This window comes from Pelodiscus sinensis, chromosome 5 (genome assembly GCF_049634645.1).
Source record: "Pelodiscus sinensis isolate JC-2024 chromosome 5, ASM4963464v1, whole genome shotgun sequence".
Taxonomy (NCBI): domain Eukaryota; kingdom Metazoa; phylum Chordata; order Testudines; family Trionychidae; genus Pelodiscus; species Pelodiscus sinensis.
The window spans coordinates 3,336,705-3,354,927 of NC_134715.1; the positions used below are offsets into that span (position 1 = coordinate 3,336,705).

Sequence of the window (18,223 nt, forward strand, 5' to 3'; positions counted from 1 at the left end):
CCCAGGGTCACTCTACTGAGGACTTTGAGTCCACGCAGGAGGCACAAGGAGGGTAGGAAGAGGAAAACCAGCCTTCCGAGCAAAATGGAGGGTGTGGCGTGAGAGAGACACGCACACACAGTGTGCCCGACACCAGACAGGACTCCTAAGCAAGATGCAGCAGCTTTAGGAAGTTTCAAGGACATCAGTTCACTTTTGATTTCGTGGAAACCGCCTGGCTCTTGAGGATTTGGCCTTTGACACTCTGTGTGTGTGTGTGTGTTTGTGACAGACAGACAGACAGACAGAAAATCAGCAGACAGGCCAGGGAAGAGCAGAGGGGGCATTCAAAAATAATACAGCCCTGCTGCTATGGTGCCAGTCGTGTGTATGTGGGGGAGCGATACAGACTAGCCCACCTATGAGTTGTTCCATCTTTTGGCACCGAATACTGTCTGAGGCAGGACACTGGGCTAGATGGACCATCGGCCTGATCTGGGCTGGCAGTGCCCGTATTTCTCTGGCCTCATGCGGTTCATCTCTGTGTGATTTCGTGGTATGAACGTTCTCTGACCATGACTCTCACTGTCTCTCTGCTGCTTGCTTGACTGAACAGACGGTCACGGCCGACTTTAAACACAATGGGAGATGTGTAGTGATTTGGGGCTGTTGTTTTTCACATGTCTCTCGCCATGTAACTAAGCTAGTCCGTCAAAGGTTGCAGGACAGCAAAAAAAGCAAAAAGCAGAGGTAAGGGAGAGGCAAAAGTATTGTGGCGGAGTCAATCGCACTCCTGGGCCCCTAGCCCCTGGTCAGGCCACTGTCCCACAATTTAGGAGTAGCCGTATAAGATTCATTCGCCTTGTTTTGGTGTTTGGCGTCTCCCTGCAGCCTTTATCAGGGCGGCGGCTGCTCTACTAGGCTCCTCCAGTCTCCTTATCCGTTGTCTTTCTCCACACTCCAAACCTCTCCAAACTCCTCCTCAACACCCACAGGGAGGGTGTTTAAAGAGGCCTCGTGGCAGCCCCAATCAGCTTCACCTGGCCCTTAATTGATTTGCAGCCACCCTGTCTCAGCTGGCCCTTATTAGCCAGGATTGCTGCCTCTCTCCGCAAGGGCTGCCTCTCTCCCCTGCCACCAAGATCTTTAACCTGCTCTAGCCCACCTGATCTGTCACAGTATGTTTTCAGTAGACTACCGATCAAAAATTGCAACCTCAAAAAGACCACTAACCCAATCATCTTCCAAGCCAACAGAAGAGAAGTGAGATTCGACAGGGCTTTTCTCTTTCTTTTTTTAAAAAGATCAGTTTTAATGAGTTTACTGGTTCCAATGCCAGGCACCACACTGCTCTGGTAATCAAACTACTTGGAAAGCAAAGGGGAAGGAACAGGAAAGAAGCACGCTGGGCACCAGAGCGGGGGTGGGTGGAATCTCTGTTCACGCTGGCCCCACGCACTGTGAATGGTGGTGATTGTCGGTTGTTCTCATTCACCGACAACCACTCACGCTGTAGCTGCCTGGGTGATCGATCACTCTCTGAACACCGGTTGTAAAGCCGCATCGTGCCGTGTGCCTACGTGGTGACCGCACCCTTGCTTCACTGGCGGCCACGCTGCTTTTCCGTACATTACCAAGTGGCCTTTCTGCACCAGGAAGCCCAATTTCCTCCCTCTAGAGACCAGTGGCGCTCCCCTGCCCCCCAGCCCTGAGTACACCTGTGCGAGGAAGTGCTCTGGCCCCCATGTTACCGTCAGGGAGCTGAGACACAAAGGCCGAGACCCACAACAGCATTTCGGCTCCTTCCTTTGACCTTACTTGGCCAGAGGCACACAGAGCCTGGGTGTAGCAGAGGCTGGGGCCCAGGCTAAGGGTGGCACCTACCCCATCTCCACCCCTTTCAGCATCAAACGAGGAATTGCTCTGATTCTACTCTGTTTGAGTGATGGGGCCGTGAACAAAATGCTATCTATTCCCAGCGCAAGTGTGTCTCCCTCGTCTGGTAGCCTTGCCATCTTGGAAGGCCTGGTTGTGGTGAACTTCATAAAGACTTGCATGATTGAGGTGGGAGGTGTCCTCCTCCTGTCTGAAGGATGGCAGGAATTCACACTTTCCCTGGACCAGCTTTCTAGAGCTGTGTCCCCAAAACCCGCTACCGGCATTCAAGACTCTCACAGACTTCGGTAGGTTTTTGCTCAGGTCCTCTTCGGCTATCCAGTGTCCTGAATAAAAGAGAAGTGGGTTCAACACCCAAACAGTGTTACTTAGCACTAAGCTGCTATGGCAGGGAGTGTTATTAAAAAGCTAGATGGATACACAGCACTGTGAAGCGAAAGGGGAACATTAAAAAAAAAAATAACAGGCAGGTCCCCCTCAAATGAAGGAGATTGTCTGGAAAACATGAGATTTTTTTTAAAGGAAACAATAATTGTGCAGTGCATTTGCTTTCTGGTTTTTGAGCCTTTGGTGTTCGAGTGGGCAGATTTTTCTCAGCAACCAGAAAGGTTTCTTTTACATGGCGGCGGAGATTCCCAGATAGTCACTGGACTCCAGGGACTGGAGCTTTGAGGAAAAACAACTCCTGGGAGACTTGGGGTAAAAATAATGAATTCACAACACTGCAAGGTTGCCGACGGCAACAGGGGCAGCTGTCCTGAGGCCTGGTGGTTTGAAAGGGATCGGGACTGCTATGTGGTCATGGCAACAGCTGGAACCCGGGGCCTTTTGAATCACTGCCGAAGTCCCAAACCCCCACTCCTCCTCCTTCCAGGGGCCTGGAGCCAGCTCCGGCTATATCTTGTGCAGGGGCCTGTGATTTCTTTCAGTAGCCCTGTGACTTTCTAAGCACTCAGAGAGAGGAAAGTCTTTGGTCGGACCCATTGGAAATTATGAATGGAAACAGAAGACTACAGGAACAGCCACACTGGGGGACTGTCTAGACTAGAGCGTTTTTTTGAAAAAAAAGTGGCCTTTAAAGAAAAAAAAAAAATTCCCCCGCGGCTAAACTGCTGCCACGTTCTTCCGAAAGTAAATAGAAAGAACACGGCAGTTTTTTCGACCACAGAAAACCCCATTTTACAAGGAAGAATGCTTTTTTCCGAAAGTGCTCTTTCGAAAAAAGGCGCTATGTAATGCAAACTGTGCTATTTCGAAAGAGAGCATCCAGATTGCCTGGGTACTCTCTTTCAAAAAAGCGGCTTGCTTTTTCGGAAGTACTGGTTGTATTCTAGACGCTCAAAAGTATGTTTCAAAAAAGCCTCTTTTGAAAGAGGCTTGCAGTCTAGACATAGCCTGGGCGAGACCAATGGTCCACCTAGCTCCATATCCTGACAGTCACCAATGCCAGGTGCTTCAGAGGGAATGAACAGAAACAGTTATACAGCGTCTTTTAAACAAGCCCGTTATTTCAAAATAGCTTTCGAAATAACAGGCTCACAATTCTGACCTCCCCATAAACCTCAATCCACGAGGATTAAGGGAGATGTCAGAAAAGTGGTTTATTTTGAAATTTGACGCTGTTTAGACAGTGCCAAATTTCAAAATAAGCTATTTTGAAACACACTCGAAATAAGCTATGCAATTTGCATAGATCAAATTGTGTAGCTTATTTTGAGCTCCGGGTGCAGTGTAGACGCACCGCACCCTTAGTTATCACTTATCCAAGCTGAAATTCTCAATCTTATTAATCTCTCTTCATATGGAAGCTGGTCCATACCCCTAATCAGTTTTGTTGCCCTTCTCTATACCTGTTCTAATTCTAATATAGCTTTATTGAGATAGGGCGACCCAAAGTGCATGCAGTATTCAAGGTGCATACCACCAATTTATGTAGTGGCATTATAATGCTTACTGTCTTCTTATGTATCCGTTTCCTGATGATTATTGACATTCCGCTTGGTTTTTTGATTGTCACTGAACATTGGGCAGCTGTTTTCAGAGTACTATCCAGAATGACTGTAAGATGTCTTTCTTGAGTAGCAGCCACTAATTTAGATCCCATCGTTTTGAATGTTTAGCTTGAATTATGTACAAAGAACCAACAACACAAGTGTGATCCACATCTGGATGTCACTGTTATTCAAAGATTTTTATTTTTATGAAAAAATATAAAATTTTATATCTTACACTACAAAAACATGTACACAAACAAAATGCACATAGAGCATCAAAGGAAAAATAAAACTCAAAGGAAATAAATACAGCAATGCTAAGCCTTCTATGTGTTAAACTCCAATGCAGGGAATTGAACTTAATGCAAACCGGGGCAGTGTTTAATAGAGGAGCACCGAGTCCCTACCCATCTGCACTAAAGGGTTTAGATGGATATATTAATAAAGGACTCGAAACTCAATGTTACTCTCAGACTGCTATCAATGTATTTCACACACTCCTTAATGGCTAATTTCAAAACTAGAGCAGTCAGAATGTCTCGATCACTGAGTCTTCTACATGTTTAACTTCAGCACCAAATAGACACAACTTTTTCACCTTCCACATATTTTCGTTAACATATAGAAGGAATAAATAAAGTTTACAGCTGACTTTTTTCATCAGCCTTCTTTTTTTTAATAATTATATAATTTCTCGAAAGGGTAAGTGGAGGTCACGCTAAACAAGAACTGCACTTAGAAAAACTTCCTCTTTCGGAGGAAGAATGTTATGAAAAGATACCATTCCCTTTGAAATATTCCCTTACGATTAGCAGCAACATGGACTGAAAAAAAAATCTATATCAGTATTTCTCAACCAATAGTATGAGTACTCTTAGGAGTACTCGAGAAATCTGGGGGGGTACGTCAACACAAATGAAATGTGTAGAAAACTGAATTTTTGTTTTAAGTTTTACAGCATTTTATTAGTTTTGTACTTTTTACACCCAAAAATTTCAGTGCCTGCCCAACTACAATGGTAGAAAAAAAATGTGCGTGTCTGAAAACTGTAGGTACTGGGGGTACTATATATATATATATATATATATATTTTTTTTTTTTTTTAAGGGGAACTTTATAAAAAAAAGGTTGAGAAACACTGATCTATGCAACCATCTGGGCTACTGAGTTTGAAAAGCAAACCCCTTTGACTTACCTTAAGTATATATTCTAAATACAGCTAACAATGTAATTCTGATTATTGAACTTAATATGTAAATTACATAGGTAACATTTGCTTTTTTTTTAGGTTTTAGTTTCTGGTGCACCACTAGGAAGGATAGCGGAATATAGTACTTAGCTTTTTTTTTGATGCTTAGACAAAGCAAAACCAGAGCAAAAATATTATTGTGGTCTGATTCTGCTGACTGACAATCTTAATATAATATTCCACTTCTAATACCTGATTTTAACCTAGATATTTTTACTTTCTACCCTTTCTGGTATAACAACAATGAAAAATACCTTCCAAAGGCAAAGTTCTCTGCTTGTGCTTTGTATGAATATCCCAACTCTGTAAGGTAAAATAAAGAAACATTGAACAAGATTTTAGGCAGTATTTTTTCAGAGAGACCTAAAGGAATTAGGTGCTTAGGGCCAGATCCTCAAAGATATTGAAATCAAGTGGGAGTTAGGAGCCTAAATGGGATCTGGAGCAAAGTCCCACAGTTGAAAATTCCATCTTAAAAAGTGGATGCCTACGGATTGGACCCACAAACCATATTTAGGTGACTAACTGAATGGCTTGATTTTCCAATGTGCGGAGGACCCAGCATCTCCCTGGAATCTGGGCTGCACTTTGGAAAATCAGACTTCTTATTTAGGTAGCTAAATCCAGATATAGGAAGCTCACTTTAGGCCCCATTTTCAAAAATCATGGCCAGATGTTTTTTTCACTCATCTACAGACTCTGTTAGAAAACAGATTTGTAGCAACGTAAGTGCTTGAATTAAATATAAAAAGGGGTTTAAATGTAGTTCAATAATTAAGAAAAGGTGCCCAGTCTATTTACAAATGCAATCTACTTCCGGGCATTTTTTCTCTATTATTTGAGCATAAAGATATTCGAAGGCCTGGTCCAGCAATTGACAATTGATTATACTGTTCAGAGAAGGCAATTCTCACCTTCTTGTTGCAAATCCCCGAAACACTGTACATGCATCTGAACAAACACAAATGGCCAAGGGAATTTGTTTTAAAAGCCCACCCCAAAAAATCACAAACTCCTCCTTGCATTTTTCACAGCGTGCTAATTCACTCGGTGAGTTAACAAGTGACTGAAGAAAGCGGGCAGAAAAGGAGAGCAGATCAGAGCTGGAAGTTGTAATAAAAATCTCTCCAAGTACAGCTTATTAATGCAAGCGGAGACTGAAGAATTCCTCCAGAAGAAACAAGTTGTGTCTGTCTTCCTACCGATTATTTTACAAAGGACTACAGACATGAAAACAGAGCGGATCCCACAACAGGTCCCCTGACAGCTCTAATAATGTTATTTATTATTTGACAATCTCCTTTCTGTGCAGCAATTGTGATGTCTTGATTATTTCCCTCCCTTTGTGGCCCAGTGGCTGACAAAAATAAAACACTAGGAAATCACACAATCAAGATTTGTCAATCCTCCCCCTTCTGGTGTGCTGCCTCGCTGCATCTCATGAAAGCTTCCCGTCCAAGCTGTCTCTTTTTTCCATTTCTCACATTTGCAGATGAATTCGGTGCCTCTCTCATTGGTGACAGATCCGGGGGTGAACAGACGTAGGAAGAAGGCTTTTCTTTACTCCCTTTCCCAGGTATATCTGACTTCTTTCTACATCTGTTCACTGCTGGACCTGTCACCAATTGGAAAGGTACCATATCTCACTGAGAAATAGGTAACAGTTCTAGATGAAAGGTGGGTTTTTAGGTATAGGCTTTTACTAAACGATTTGGCAGGTAGCTCTCAGCTACACCAAGGGGATTTAGGAGCATAATCCCCCACTGACAATCCTTCTTTGTGAGCGAGGTTATTTTATTCAAAGCTGTTATTTGTATGAAAGGCTTTGAGGGAGCATAAAAAGAAGAGATGTTTAAGAACAAAAGTGGCATTCAGATATTTGCTCCTGTGTGAGAGGAATGAATAATTTAATCAACAGATTAGATGCTCTTTTATTCCAGAGGTGAAGAAGGGAATAGAAAACAAAACAAAATATGCAGAGACCGTCTTCAAGAAAGAATGTTGCAAGATGCTATCCAACCCACGTAAGCAACTAATATTCCCTAGAATAATGACATGTAATTGCCATCATCTGAATAAATCTTTCAATCCTATCTCTAACAGAGCCTCTTAAACAAAAAGCTATGGGGCCTATTACAGAGAGTGAGATAATTCCATCTCTAGAGAAAGACCATGAAAGTCCCTCATTGTTTCAGGAGGGGATTTTGATGGGAGTAGGGTGTCTAATTCCCATAGGCTCCTTTGAAAATCTCCACATTTTAGAGGGTGCACATTGAAATCCGATGACAGTCAACTTTTGGCTTGAGCATTGTTGTTCAAACACATGACTCCATTACTGTAGGATTCCCCTATATATCTCAAATTCAGCACATTTGCCTTCAGCTCCTGTACACCGTGTAGGCTTTGGGACAGAGAGGGACACATCCGTAGCAAACCATACTCAGGTGGGCGACATAGTATCTTTTAATGGACCAACTTCTGTAGGTGAAAGAGTCAAGCTATTGAGTTACACAGAGCTCTTCTTCAGGTCTGACTTTAGGTAGCTCGAAAACTTGTCTCTTCCACCAACTGCAGTTGGCCCTGTTAAAACATATGACCTCATCCCCCCTTATCTCTCTCATATCCTGGGACCAGCATGATTACAACACTGCTAGGAATCAAACTGTAACTGCCATCTTGTATTAGGAACTCCATTTTGCATGATGTGTAGAACACAAGTCAAACCATTCTCAAGGGAAGCTTACGGAATTGCGTTGCAGATAGTCAACATGCCTAGGAAAACTGCTTGACAGCTCACTGAAAGGCCATGAGGAGAAAGCAACAATATTGGGTTGATTTAGTTGGAATTTGGTCCTGCCTTTGGCAGGGGGCTGCACTTGATGAGGTCTCTTTCCAGCTCTATGATTCTATGTCAGTGTAGGCCCATCCACTTGGATTGTCTCCCAACTGCCCGCTCAACAGAAGGATGTTCTTTCTCCACCAGGGCCTGAAGGGGGGAAGGGAAAAGCTTTTCAGAGGCCCACGTAGGCAAGGAAGACAGACTGCCCTTAAGAAGGGATGCTGCTTTGAGTTGGGGGCCGACCATTGTAGAGAACGTGAACGCTTGGTGGAACAAGAGGGCGGGACTCTGCCCTGCCTGAACCATGGCCAGACCACAGGCTCACAAAAGTGATGAGACCAGACTAATGGAGCACTCAGGACTTGGGTTATTTTTTGGCCCTGTGTCCCTGCAGTGTTCTGACGAGTAAAGTGCCTGTGAGGAAGCGATTCCTTGCCTACGCCTGAGCTCCCTGCTTTCCTGCCATGTTGTCCTTCAACGAGTTAACCTCACGGAGCCTCAGTAGAGCTCTGGATGAACCTATGCTAGCAACTGGGGCTCAGGAGGCCAGAGGCACGGTTTTTATTGTCTACCGTGGTGGGCAGATGAGCCAAGGAAGGATTCAAGACGAGAGGCCTGGGTATGTGCCCTATAGATCCCGAGCTAGGAACACGGACTTGTCTCTTCCCAGACCCAGTTGGCTTGGAAGCACATAGGTCCCTGGGATTAAGTCCATTTGCAGCGGACTGGTGATGGTCCACAGGGGTGCTGATCCATGCTTTAATGTATTTTTCCTTCTCAACCTTGACTAGATGAGAGGCACGGGGTTTATTGAATCTGCCGACCACGTAAGAATAAGAACTTCAAAAATGCAGTATTTTCACACGCCCTACAAATGCAAGGTACTCAACCGCTACATCCAATGGGGACCATGATTACGATATTAGGCTCTTATTCGATGTGGTACCTATGCCAATATCTGGTTTTAAGCATGTGAGTAGCTCAATGGAACCGCAGATGTGCATAGGTTCCTGGCTGAATGCGGGCCTTCATTATCAGTCAACATGACAGAACGATTATCAGTGCAGGAGGGAAACTCTGGCACCAAATACATTGTCTAGGTCATCACAAACATGCCGCCTCTATGCCAAAGTATGTGTGGACATGCTACTACAGAAATTACTGTCAAGGGTTAGTGCTTAAAGTTAAAATCTCAGAGCTACGTATGGGAGTTTAACAATCTTTTTTTTAAAAAAGTAAAGCGCTGCGATTCCTCTGAAAATGCCCCCGTTGGTGTCAATTTCACTCGAGAAGAGAACTTTTGGGCTTCACCTAAGTCAATTTGAGAAAAGAGAGCAACATCAATGACTACAAATATTACTAAATGATTTAAACTACAAAGGAGGACACCTTTACTCTGAATGGGGAAACTTTCAAAGCTACAGAAGAAATTAGGCACCCAACTGCTACTGAAAGCCAGTGCATGGCTAACTCCTATTTATGCTTTTGAAATCTTCCCCTTAATATCCAAAACTAATGTAGAAAGAGAGGGAGAAGCGGCTTTTTTTTAAAATGCACTCTTGTTACCTCACATATGTAATTCAAACTCCTGAAAGCTTTCTTGTTTTGTACAGTGTTCAAACGGAACAGCAGCAAAAATACAAGCAAAGTGGTAGCATAAAAACAACCCAAACCAAAGCTAACCAAAAAATCTTATACCTGGGTGTGTAGCAAACTGTACAGTATATACATATTAACCATGTTTTTGTCTCACAGATCAGCAAATTAACAGGAATTTTATAACACAGAGGAGGGGGAATATACACCCTGTATTGTATTTGCCACTGAACAAACAACATATTTCTACACAATCTCCATAACGTAACGCTGTGTAACAGCATTTTTTTAAAATTTACAAAACAAAATATCTATCCAGAAATAATCTAATCATATTGCTCTTCAATACACTTCTGTAGACAATTAAGACTTGAAGTAAACTTCAGTAAACTGCAGCTTTTGTTAGCCCATGAATTGCTACAAAACTTTTCCATTCAAGTAAGTCCTTGGAAGTATGAACCTGTGCCGCCAGAATTCAGTATATAAAGGTGCTCTCTATAGATTCCATGTACAGACAAGGTGGAGTGGGAGACGGCTATTTCTCATTCTTGCCAAAGGGTAAGAAAATGGTTAACCCTCACGTACAGTAGATCCATTTCCGTGCACGTTACATTTACTTCATGAATATGAAGAGACACATAGGAAGGAAAGGAAATTTTTAGTCAAACACTGATTATAAATTATGTGGCAGAGGCCAATGTCGACCAGTCACAGAAAGAACCGACTTTCCCTTTTTCCCCTCTTGATTATAAGAAATGTCAGGTCTGGTTTACAAAGTGCAGGGCTGATCGCTTGAGGAAGGGCCTCTAAAACCAAGCTACAATGGCACCATCCCATTCACCAACTGGACCTTCATCTCTTGAAGGCTGTTCATTATCTTCTTCTGGTGACCAACAAGTGTCACGCCAAGCCGCCTCAGATCCCTGTGTGAAGAAAGCACACGTTGGTTCTCTAGATGACTCTGGGTAGAGCTCAATATTTTATAGCTTCTAGGTGATGTAAATGGATAGCGACATCACAGGCTTACCGTATGTGAACCTCCGAGTGCTTTGCAAAGGAGGTATCGTTATCCTTTTATTAAAAAAAAACAACCACCCAAAACACAGGGGGAAATGTCAAGCCTGAGAAATGAAGGGATTTGTCAAGGACCTACAGCAGGCCAGAGCTTAAATAAGGAGGTAGGAGCCAAACTTTGGTCTCCTCACTTGGAAAATGTCAGACCTCACTGTGTAAATATGAAACAGCTGACTTGAACGTCGCACCAGGCGAAACCATTTCCAACGGCTGGTGTTCCGAGCAGATGACAGCAAACGCAACAAAAAGGTGGCTTTAATTTTCACATCAGATTGGCGAGCCCAAGTTTGAAATGTCTAGTTGCAGTGAGAGCACTGGGAGCAACGCTGCTACGAAATTTAGCCTCTTAACCAAGTTGTTTGGCTTGCGACGTGTATCAGCCAAACCCTAAGTGAAGTCATTTATGCCACAGGAGTAATACAGTGCAGTAGACTAACCAAAGTGTTGGAGCATAAGCTTTCGTGGGCAAAGACGCACTTTGTCAGATGCATCTGACGAATTGGGTCTTTGCCCACGAAAGCTTATGCTCCGACACTTCGGTTAGTCTATAAGGTCCCACAGGACTCCTTGCCGCTTTTGCAGATTCAGACTAACACGGCTACCTCTCTGATACAGTGCAGTGGAGTCCTTCAAGGTCGCAGTCCTTGAGAAACACCTCTCGGTCTAGAGGGCAGACTTTTGGGGCCCATTGCAATTATTTTAATGGGTGATACGGTCACAAATGACACGACTCAAGATCAGCTGTTGGCAGTGTATTGGGTGGGATGCTGTTGAATAAGCAATTTGTGCTTGGTTCTTGGGAAGTGCTGTCGCATAAAAATTGTGTTGCTTCTTTTCCCCAGTAGGTGCCAGTGTTAAGCAGAAGAAAGTGCTCTTTTACGTACAAGTGGAATTAAATATGAAAGGCCTTATTGGGATTCATATTGTTTAAAGGAGAATAATCTGAACGGGATTCTGCTGTAAAAACTGCCATAGTATGGCCTTAAGGGTTTTATTTAGGGTAATGTTTTTGAGAGGGAAAGGATCAAGACATGTGTATTTATATTTCCGACATAAGATAATGTGATTGTCAGAATGCCTATCATGATTACGAAGGAATGACAGCCCCTATCCGGAAGCCTTCCTCTGCAAGGGAATCTAGAATTTCACCTGGGTAGAGCCTTCTAAAGCAGGTCTGGAGGAATTAATGAACTGTTTATCATCGAAGGGTCCTAATCTCCTCTTTCCTATGTACACATAGCTCCAGTTGATGTCAAGGGGAGTTTTATGAGCACATGAGCTGGGATTTTCAAAAGTGCCCAAGTAATTTGGGGGCACAGAAAATAATTGAGACCTGTGCTCAGTAGCTTTTGAAAAGCCCCACCTGTCCCAAGAAGATGACCAACCACTGTGTGTGCCAGTTTCTTCAAAAAACTCAGCACCCAACATCTGGCTGCTTCCTTCAGGTTCTTAAATGGGAGCTATTTTGAAAATCAGACCCTTACCCTAGATTCTATGTTCAAAAGTCAGACTGTTTCTTAAGGACTGTTTTGAATCCAGGGCTGAAATAGGCATTTGAACAAGTAAGCGTGCCCTGAGGAAGCTAGATCTGTCCTCCACACACTGAAAAATATTCAGCCATTGGCCTTGGAAAAAGCTTGCTTTTTTGTTTAGGAATAACATTTTGTTTAGTCCCACTGTCCCTTTCCAGCAGTTGCATGAGCTGTATAAGGAAGTCACAACCTGCTCAGGGAGGGAGAGGGGTCCGTGAACCAGGACTGTGTGCTCATTATTTGGAAGGAAGGATTTTTAATGGCTGCCAAAGTGTGTTACTTTTTCTGGGCCGGACCTTTCCTTTCCACCTCCCCTGTACTGTGAAAATGGTTCAGCATGTGACACAGCAATTTGAATAATGATCCAGAGGTGGGAATGACCTTGCAATAGGTGATTTATCTTAGGCACACTGCTGGTAATTAACACCAACAACAGGACGGCAGGACTGGATTTTTTAAAAGGCTCCAGATCCTTCCCTTTTTTTTCCAGTGTCAACTGTTGGGTGCCGAGCACACTTGAAAGTCCAGACACTTCACTTAAAAGTGCCTAAAACAGGATCTGAGCTCTTCTGAAAACCTGGCCCCAAATATTTCAGACATTTGTAGCTTCTCCGATGGTAAAACTTAAAAAAAAAAAAAAAAGGGATAATCCTGCAGCACCTTAGAGACTAACAAAAAATGCAGATGGCATCATGAGCTTTTGTGGGCACGACCCACTTCTTCAGATGAATGGAATTAAGGGGTCCAGGCTGCAAAATAAATAGTAGTGAAAGAGAGGGGATGGGGAGGAAAAGAGAAGGGGAAAAAATGGTCATTTAGAGCATCCATGCTAAATGAAGCTGATAGAGTGGGTTCTAAGTACTCTTAAGTACCTGGCGCTTGGCTATTTATGTCATTAGGATGTGTAATACTGTATAGCAGATAATCCAGTTAGGGTCTTTGTTTAAACCTCTATTATAGGTATCAGACTTGTAAATGAAATTCTCTGATGGTGTTATTCTGCCTTAGGAATGCTACGCAGACCAGCCAGCCGGAAACACTAGGGGGTGTTTGCATTTCGTGTGGAGTTCTATTAATATTAAAACTCCTTCTGAAACAGGACGAGTAGTTGGTTTCCTCTTCCCAAAGCCAGTGCAGAATATTTGATGCTGTTTTCCTTTGCCACGACAGTCTCCATCACCCAATATAGCTCTTGTGAATGCATTGTGGATTAGAGACAGAGCAAGACTGGGAAAAAAAAGACAGACCTTTCATATTTCACTATAAACACTAGCGCAGGGGATTTACTGTATTAATCAAATATTGAGGTGAAGGATCCTGATTTTCCTATAGATTAAGCCATTGGACACAATTAAGGATCGCTTCTGCACGGGGAGAGATGTCATGGTGCCTCTCCATCTGCATAAAGTGTGGTCTCAATTAATCCACAATCATTTTTATAAAGCACCATAGCTCCATTGATGTTTGCCTTCCTTGTGCTTCCGTGGGTGCTAGCTATCTGAAAAGCTTTACAGAAGGGCAGCATTGAGGGAAGAGAAGGTTACTTACCCATAACTGGAGGTTCTTTGAGATGTGGGGACCCTATTTGTATTCTACAGAGGGTTTACACATGTGCACCACGTCTAGAGCCAGAGAATTTGAACTTGTTTGTCTCCATTGATCCATGCACGTGCCCTTCATCGCAGAGTTTTGTCCAAGGCCACAAAGGATGGCATGGACCGACTACATCTCCAGTTCTTCTCCACCATAAAGGGGAAGGAGGGCAGGAAGTGGAAAGCAGATCGGGACTGCACATCTCGAAGAACCTCAACTTACAAGTCAGTCACCTTTTCTTCTTGGAGAGATGGTCCTTATTGTGTTCCACTGATTGACACGCAGTATCTAATTCAGAGACAGGCGCGAAGATGAGGATGACACGGCTGAACGGAGGACAACCACGCCAAATGACAAGCGGTGGTCTCTAACTGGGCTATCCCTTTAGGCTTTCATTAGTTGAATTCTTATGGTTAAAGACTGAGCACGAAAAATATTTAAAGCTCTTTATTGAGAGACAGCTCGGTTTATACACCATGGACCAGATTTTCAGACCCAGGGCACCTTTCTGCAAAAGAGCTCAGTTTCCACTCGTGCACCTAAGGCGAGTCAGCAGATTTCCAGAAATGCTGAGCACCTAGCAACTCACAACTTGGCCCCATAGATAAGCTGTATTCCACGTTCCATTTTAGTGCCTGATTCTGCTACTCGTACCCAGTCCCTGCACTGTCTTAGTTCTATGGAAATCAACAGGACGGCTCAAGGTTCGACTCAGCTTGAGGGAGCGTGGATGGATTGGGCCCTTAGGCTGGGTTTTTCAGTGGATGCTAAAGGATTTAGACACCCGCTTGCTAGAAACTTGTGCCTGAAATGAAAGTCTTTGCTTTCTAAGAGTTCATCTGCTCTTGTCCATTATTCCTCTCCTGCACCATCACAAGCTCAGGGCTAGTTCCTCTGCAAATAATCATGATGTCACAAGTGAGGATTGAGATTTTAGGGTAAGAATAAGCTGCAGGAGCAGGTGAATCCTTGTATATTTGCCATTCAATTTAGAAAATAATAATTTATTTTATTTTATACGAAAATGTACAATGCAAAGCAGCACAACACATAACATTACAAAGATTCATAGATGTTCCATTAATAACACACCACCGGCTGTCCTGAGTTTCAGCAAATACAGGTTTTCCAAAAGGCATGGGATAGTAGTCCACATGTTGATAGTAATCAGTCCGGTTAAGTACCAGATTGAGAGTCAAGTCATGGTCTATCTAGTCTTGAGTGGTGTCCTGGTAAGGTTATTCTTGCTGTTCAATGAAAGCACCAGACACACTCAAAGTCACTAGCTGGTGCACAAGTCTAAAGAGTAGGCCTTCTCCAAGCGGCATGCTTTCCTTCAAGTCTGAGATCCCGTTGGAAACAGGGAGTGGTGGGTGAGGCTCCACCTTTCACAAGGTGATTCATCCCTTTGCAAGAATCAGAACTACATGTAGACATCACTCTTTGAACACATGCATTATCAGGTCTTTGCTTACGCAAGCAGAGCTCGGGACTTGGGGCGATATTCCCTTTAGCCCTTTGGTTATTCGTTTTCCATCATTTGTAGCTACCTGGGAGTCACTTGTGGGACACAGGGATTCATGTCAACCTGGCATGGGGGCAGTTGGGATTTTTATTTGGTGAGACAATAGAACAGGCGTTTCAAACATCATCAGAGATTTCAGGGGCTACCATTTTTGGATGTTCAACTTGAGATGTCTTTAGAAAGGCCTGGTTTTCAGAAAGCGCTGAGTAGCTATTCTCTGAAGATTAGGCCCTTTCAGGAGGATTTTAGTTGGGCATCCAAACTCACTAGTCACTTTTAAAAATGTTGGCCACAGAGTTTGAGGGAGCTGTATATATATTTGCATTGGAACGTAGAACAGTTCGCTTTTTTCATCTCAATAATATTATTCTGCATTATTGGGCCGGGCTACCCCAGTCCTCCTCTTTCGTCCAGTCCTCCTCTTTCCATTTAACCTACACCGCTGTATCCCATATGGGTTACATTTTCAATCTACAGTCTTACTCAGACCTCATACATTTTAGAGGACGTTTTACTGGTGTCATTTGGAGAATGAAAACTACTTTCAAATGTTCTTGTCTCCGGATCCCCCCAAGTCCCAGCTCTGTGATATATTGAACAGTTGCCTACATTGACAATGACATAAAACATTTAATCCAAATTTTTATTTGCACTGTACAAAATATTCTGTTGTCCCCTTGGATGTGGAAAAAACATTTTTAACCAACAGAGAACACTGTGTTCCCAAGTTCATTTTCCCTCTGGTAACAGTTAAAGGACCTATCAAATGACGAGATGGATCCACATTAATAGGCAGAAAAGCATTTCTTTCCTTATTCAAGGCTCAGCTGGTATCATTCAGCCTAGCTTTGTTCACTTCACAGGAGTAAAGGTTGATTGACGCCAGCTTAGGATCTCATCTCAGTCTTTGACAATTTTCATTTTGGAGGCAACGGAGGTTTGCTAATTTACATCAGCTAAGGAGGAGCCCTTTGTGCTTTTAGGGTTTTGCTTTGTTTTTAGTTGATTCCCTCCCCTCCCCATTAGCCTGTTATAATTGTCTCGGGAACACTATTAACTCCAGTGCAGATTATCTGACCAAACCAAGGTAGCGTGTAATCTCACTGGAAAGTGAGACTGTTCAATGACAGAAGCCGTCTCGGAACCCACCTTCCCATGTGGAAGAACCTACATTTGAGGGCACTGTAGATTCCATGCCTCTTATTGGCTCACAAAAATATATGGATGGGACCAGATCCTCCACTGGCATAAACTAGTGTAGTTACACTGACGTCATGGGACCTTTGCTAATTTATACCAGGTGAAGATCTTGCTTATAGAACTATATAGCATGTGCTGTACTGTAGCATTGTAATAGTATGCATTCAATTTTAAAGACAATTAAAAATTGTAAAGAAAATTCCCCATTGATTTTAATGGTGAGTTCTGTTTATAAATTAATAGCACACCATGGATAGTACTTAGGACTCAGCTGGGTAAGACTTATTCATGTTGGTTCTCAAGCCAACAGGCTCACACTCTCACTGACTTCACTGGAGTTATATGCATGAGAAAGGGCTCACTGTTTTAAGGGCTGAACCATTGAGACTTTAAAGAACATATGGAGAAGCAGTATGGATATCGTTTGAAATATATCATTAATCTTGGAAGAATGGCTCAGGAGTTAATATTCACAAAACCATGACTTTGGAATAGAACATGGATCTTTCTTTCCAGTTAAAGTTTTAAACAGAGGAAATGTAATTGAAAAAGCTCTAGATACCCTCAGGGTTCCAGCTGCTCTGGGGTTGTGAAGGGTTTTCAAAACAGCTGGATTTGGCCAGCTGAGAAGAAACACATTGTGGCAGTGCCGGGGAATGGACAACATAGTGTTAGTACGGGTACCAGCTATCAGAGTTTAGAGAATCTCTCAGACGGCTATAAACTCAGGCCTCGTCTACACTTACTGGAAATTCGGTGCTGCTAAATCGACAGCTTCAAAGATCGATACCCGAGGGATTGATTTAGCGGGTCTAGTAAAGACATGCTAAATAAATTGCTGATCATGCTCCTGTTGACTCCAGTACTCCACTGGGTAATGAGGAGTAGGGAAAGTCGATGGGAGAATTTCTCTCAGTGACCATCTGCAGAGGAGATGCCACAGTAAGTTGAACTAAGCCAGGTCGACTCCAGCTATGCTAGTCTCATAGCTGGAGTTGTTCATTTTAGTTCGACTTTGCACCACAGGGTAGATCTGGCCTCACTGAGGAATTAAGACAGCCACAGTTGGTTTCCTGAGCATCCATGTGCTGAGGAAATGTTGGTGCAGGACAGCATTTCACCCGCTAGTCTGTTTTCACGTCACCATTTTCAGGAACGAGAAGAGAAAAACGCAGGATAGAGGAGATAAAGGCTGCCACACACAAAGGAACATTTCCCAGAGTGATCCATGAAGCATCAGCTCCTCTTTACTCAGGAGTTGTTGGACAGGGCTGGTTTGCATCTGTCAGATGCCCTGGCACATTCGTCTAACCTCAGCTTCTGTGCCCTGTGCTGCTATGCCCCAGCAGAACAGCTAATGAATTTAACAAGGTGTCTGTGAGATCTATTGAAGCAACAGTGCTCCATCGATCTTGTTAATTTCTGGCATCTCTGCTTGCAGCAGCAGTGAAGTGGAGAAGGGCAGAGGCACAGAATGGAGGAGCTGAACCAGAGGGGGAAAGATGGGGAGGACAGCAAGGGAATGGAAGAGAGGAGCAAGGAGGAAACAGAAGCAGGGAAGAGGGGAAAGGAAGAGTAGAAGATGGTGTACGCAGAGAACAAGAAGTAAAGAAAGGGAACAGACTCAGAGGGAAAGAAGTGAAAGGGGAAGGGAAATAAAGGGAAAAGGAGAAGAGGTAAAAGGAAACACAAGACAGGAAAGGGATCAGGTCAAAGGAGAGACAGCAATCACATAGAACAAGGGGG

General features: G+C 43.4%; 1 protein-coding gene across 15 annotated transcripts in view; it reads right to left on the reverse strand.

Annotated features, from left to right (window-relative positions):
* Positions 1-4,981: 4,981 nt before the first annotated feature.
* Positions 4,982-18,223, reverse strand: part of EPHA5 (EPH receptor A5) — a 259,608-nt gene continuing 246,366 nt past the window's right edge. For 13 of the 15 annotated variants that reach the window (XM_075929256.1, XM_075929255.1, XM_075929250.1 and 10 more), the window contains one exon: positions 4,982-10,476. In XM_075929256.1, the coding sequence (XP_075785371.1) occupies positions 10,371-10,476 (106 nt within the window). In that variant the 3' untranslated portion in view covers positions 4,982-10,370. Of the gene's footprint in view, positions 10,477-11,151; positions 15,159-18,223 lie in introns of those variants that run through there. The other 2 variants (XM_075929246.1, XM_075929245.1) reach the window with 2 other exon arrangements.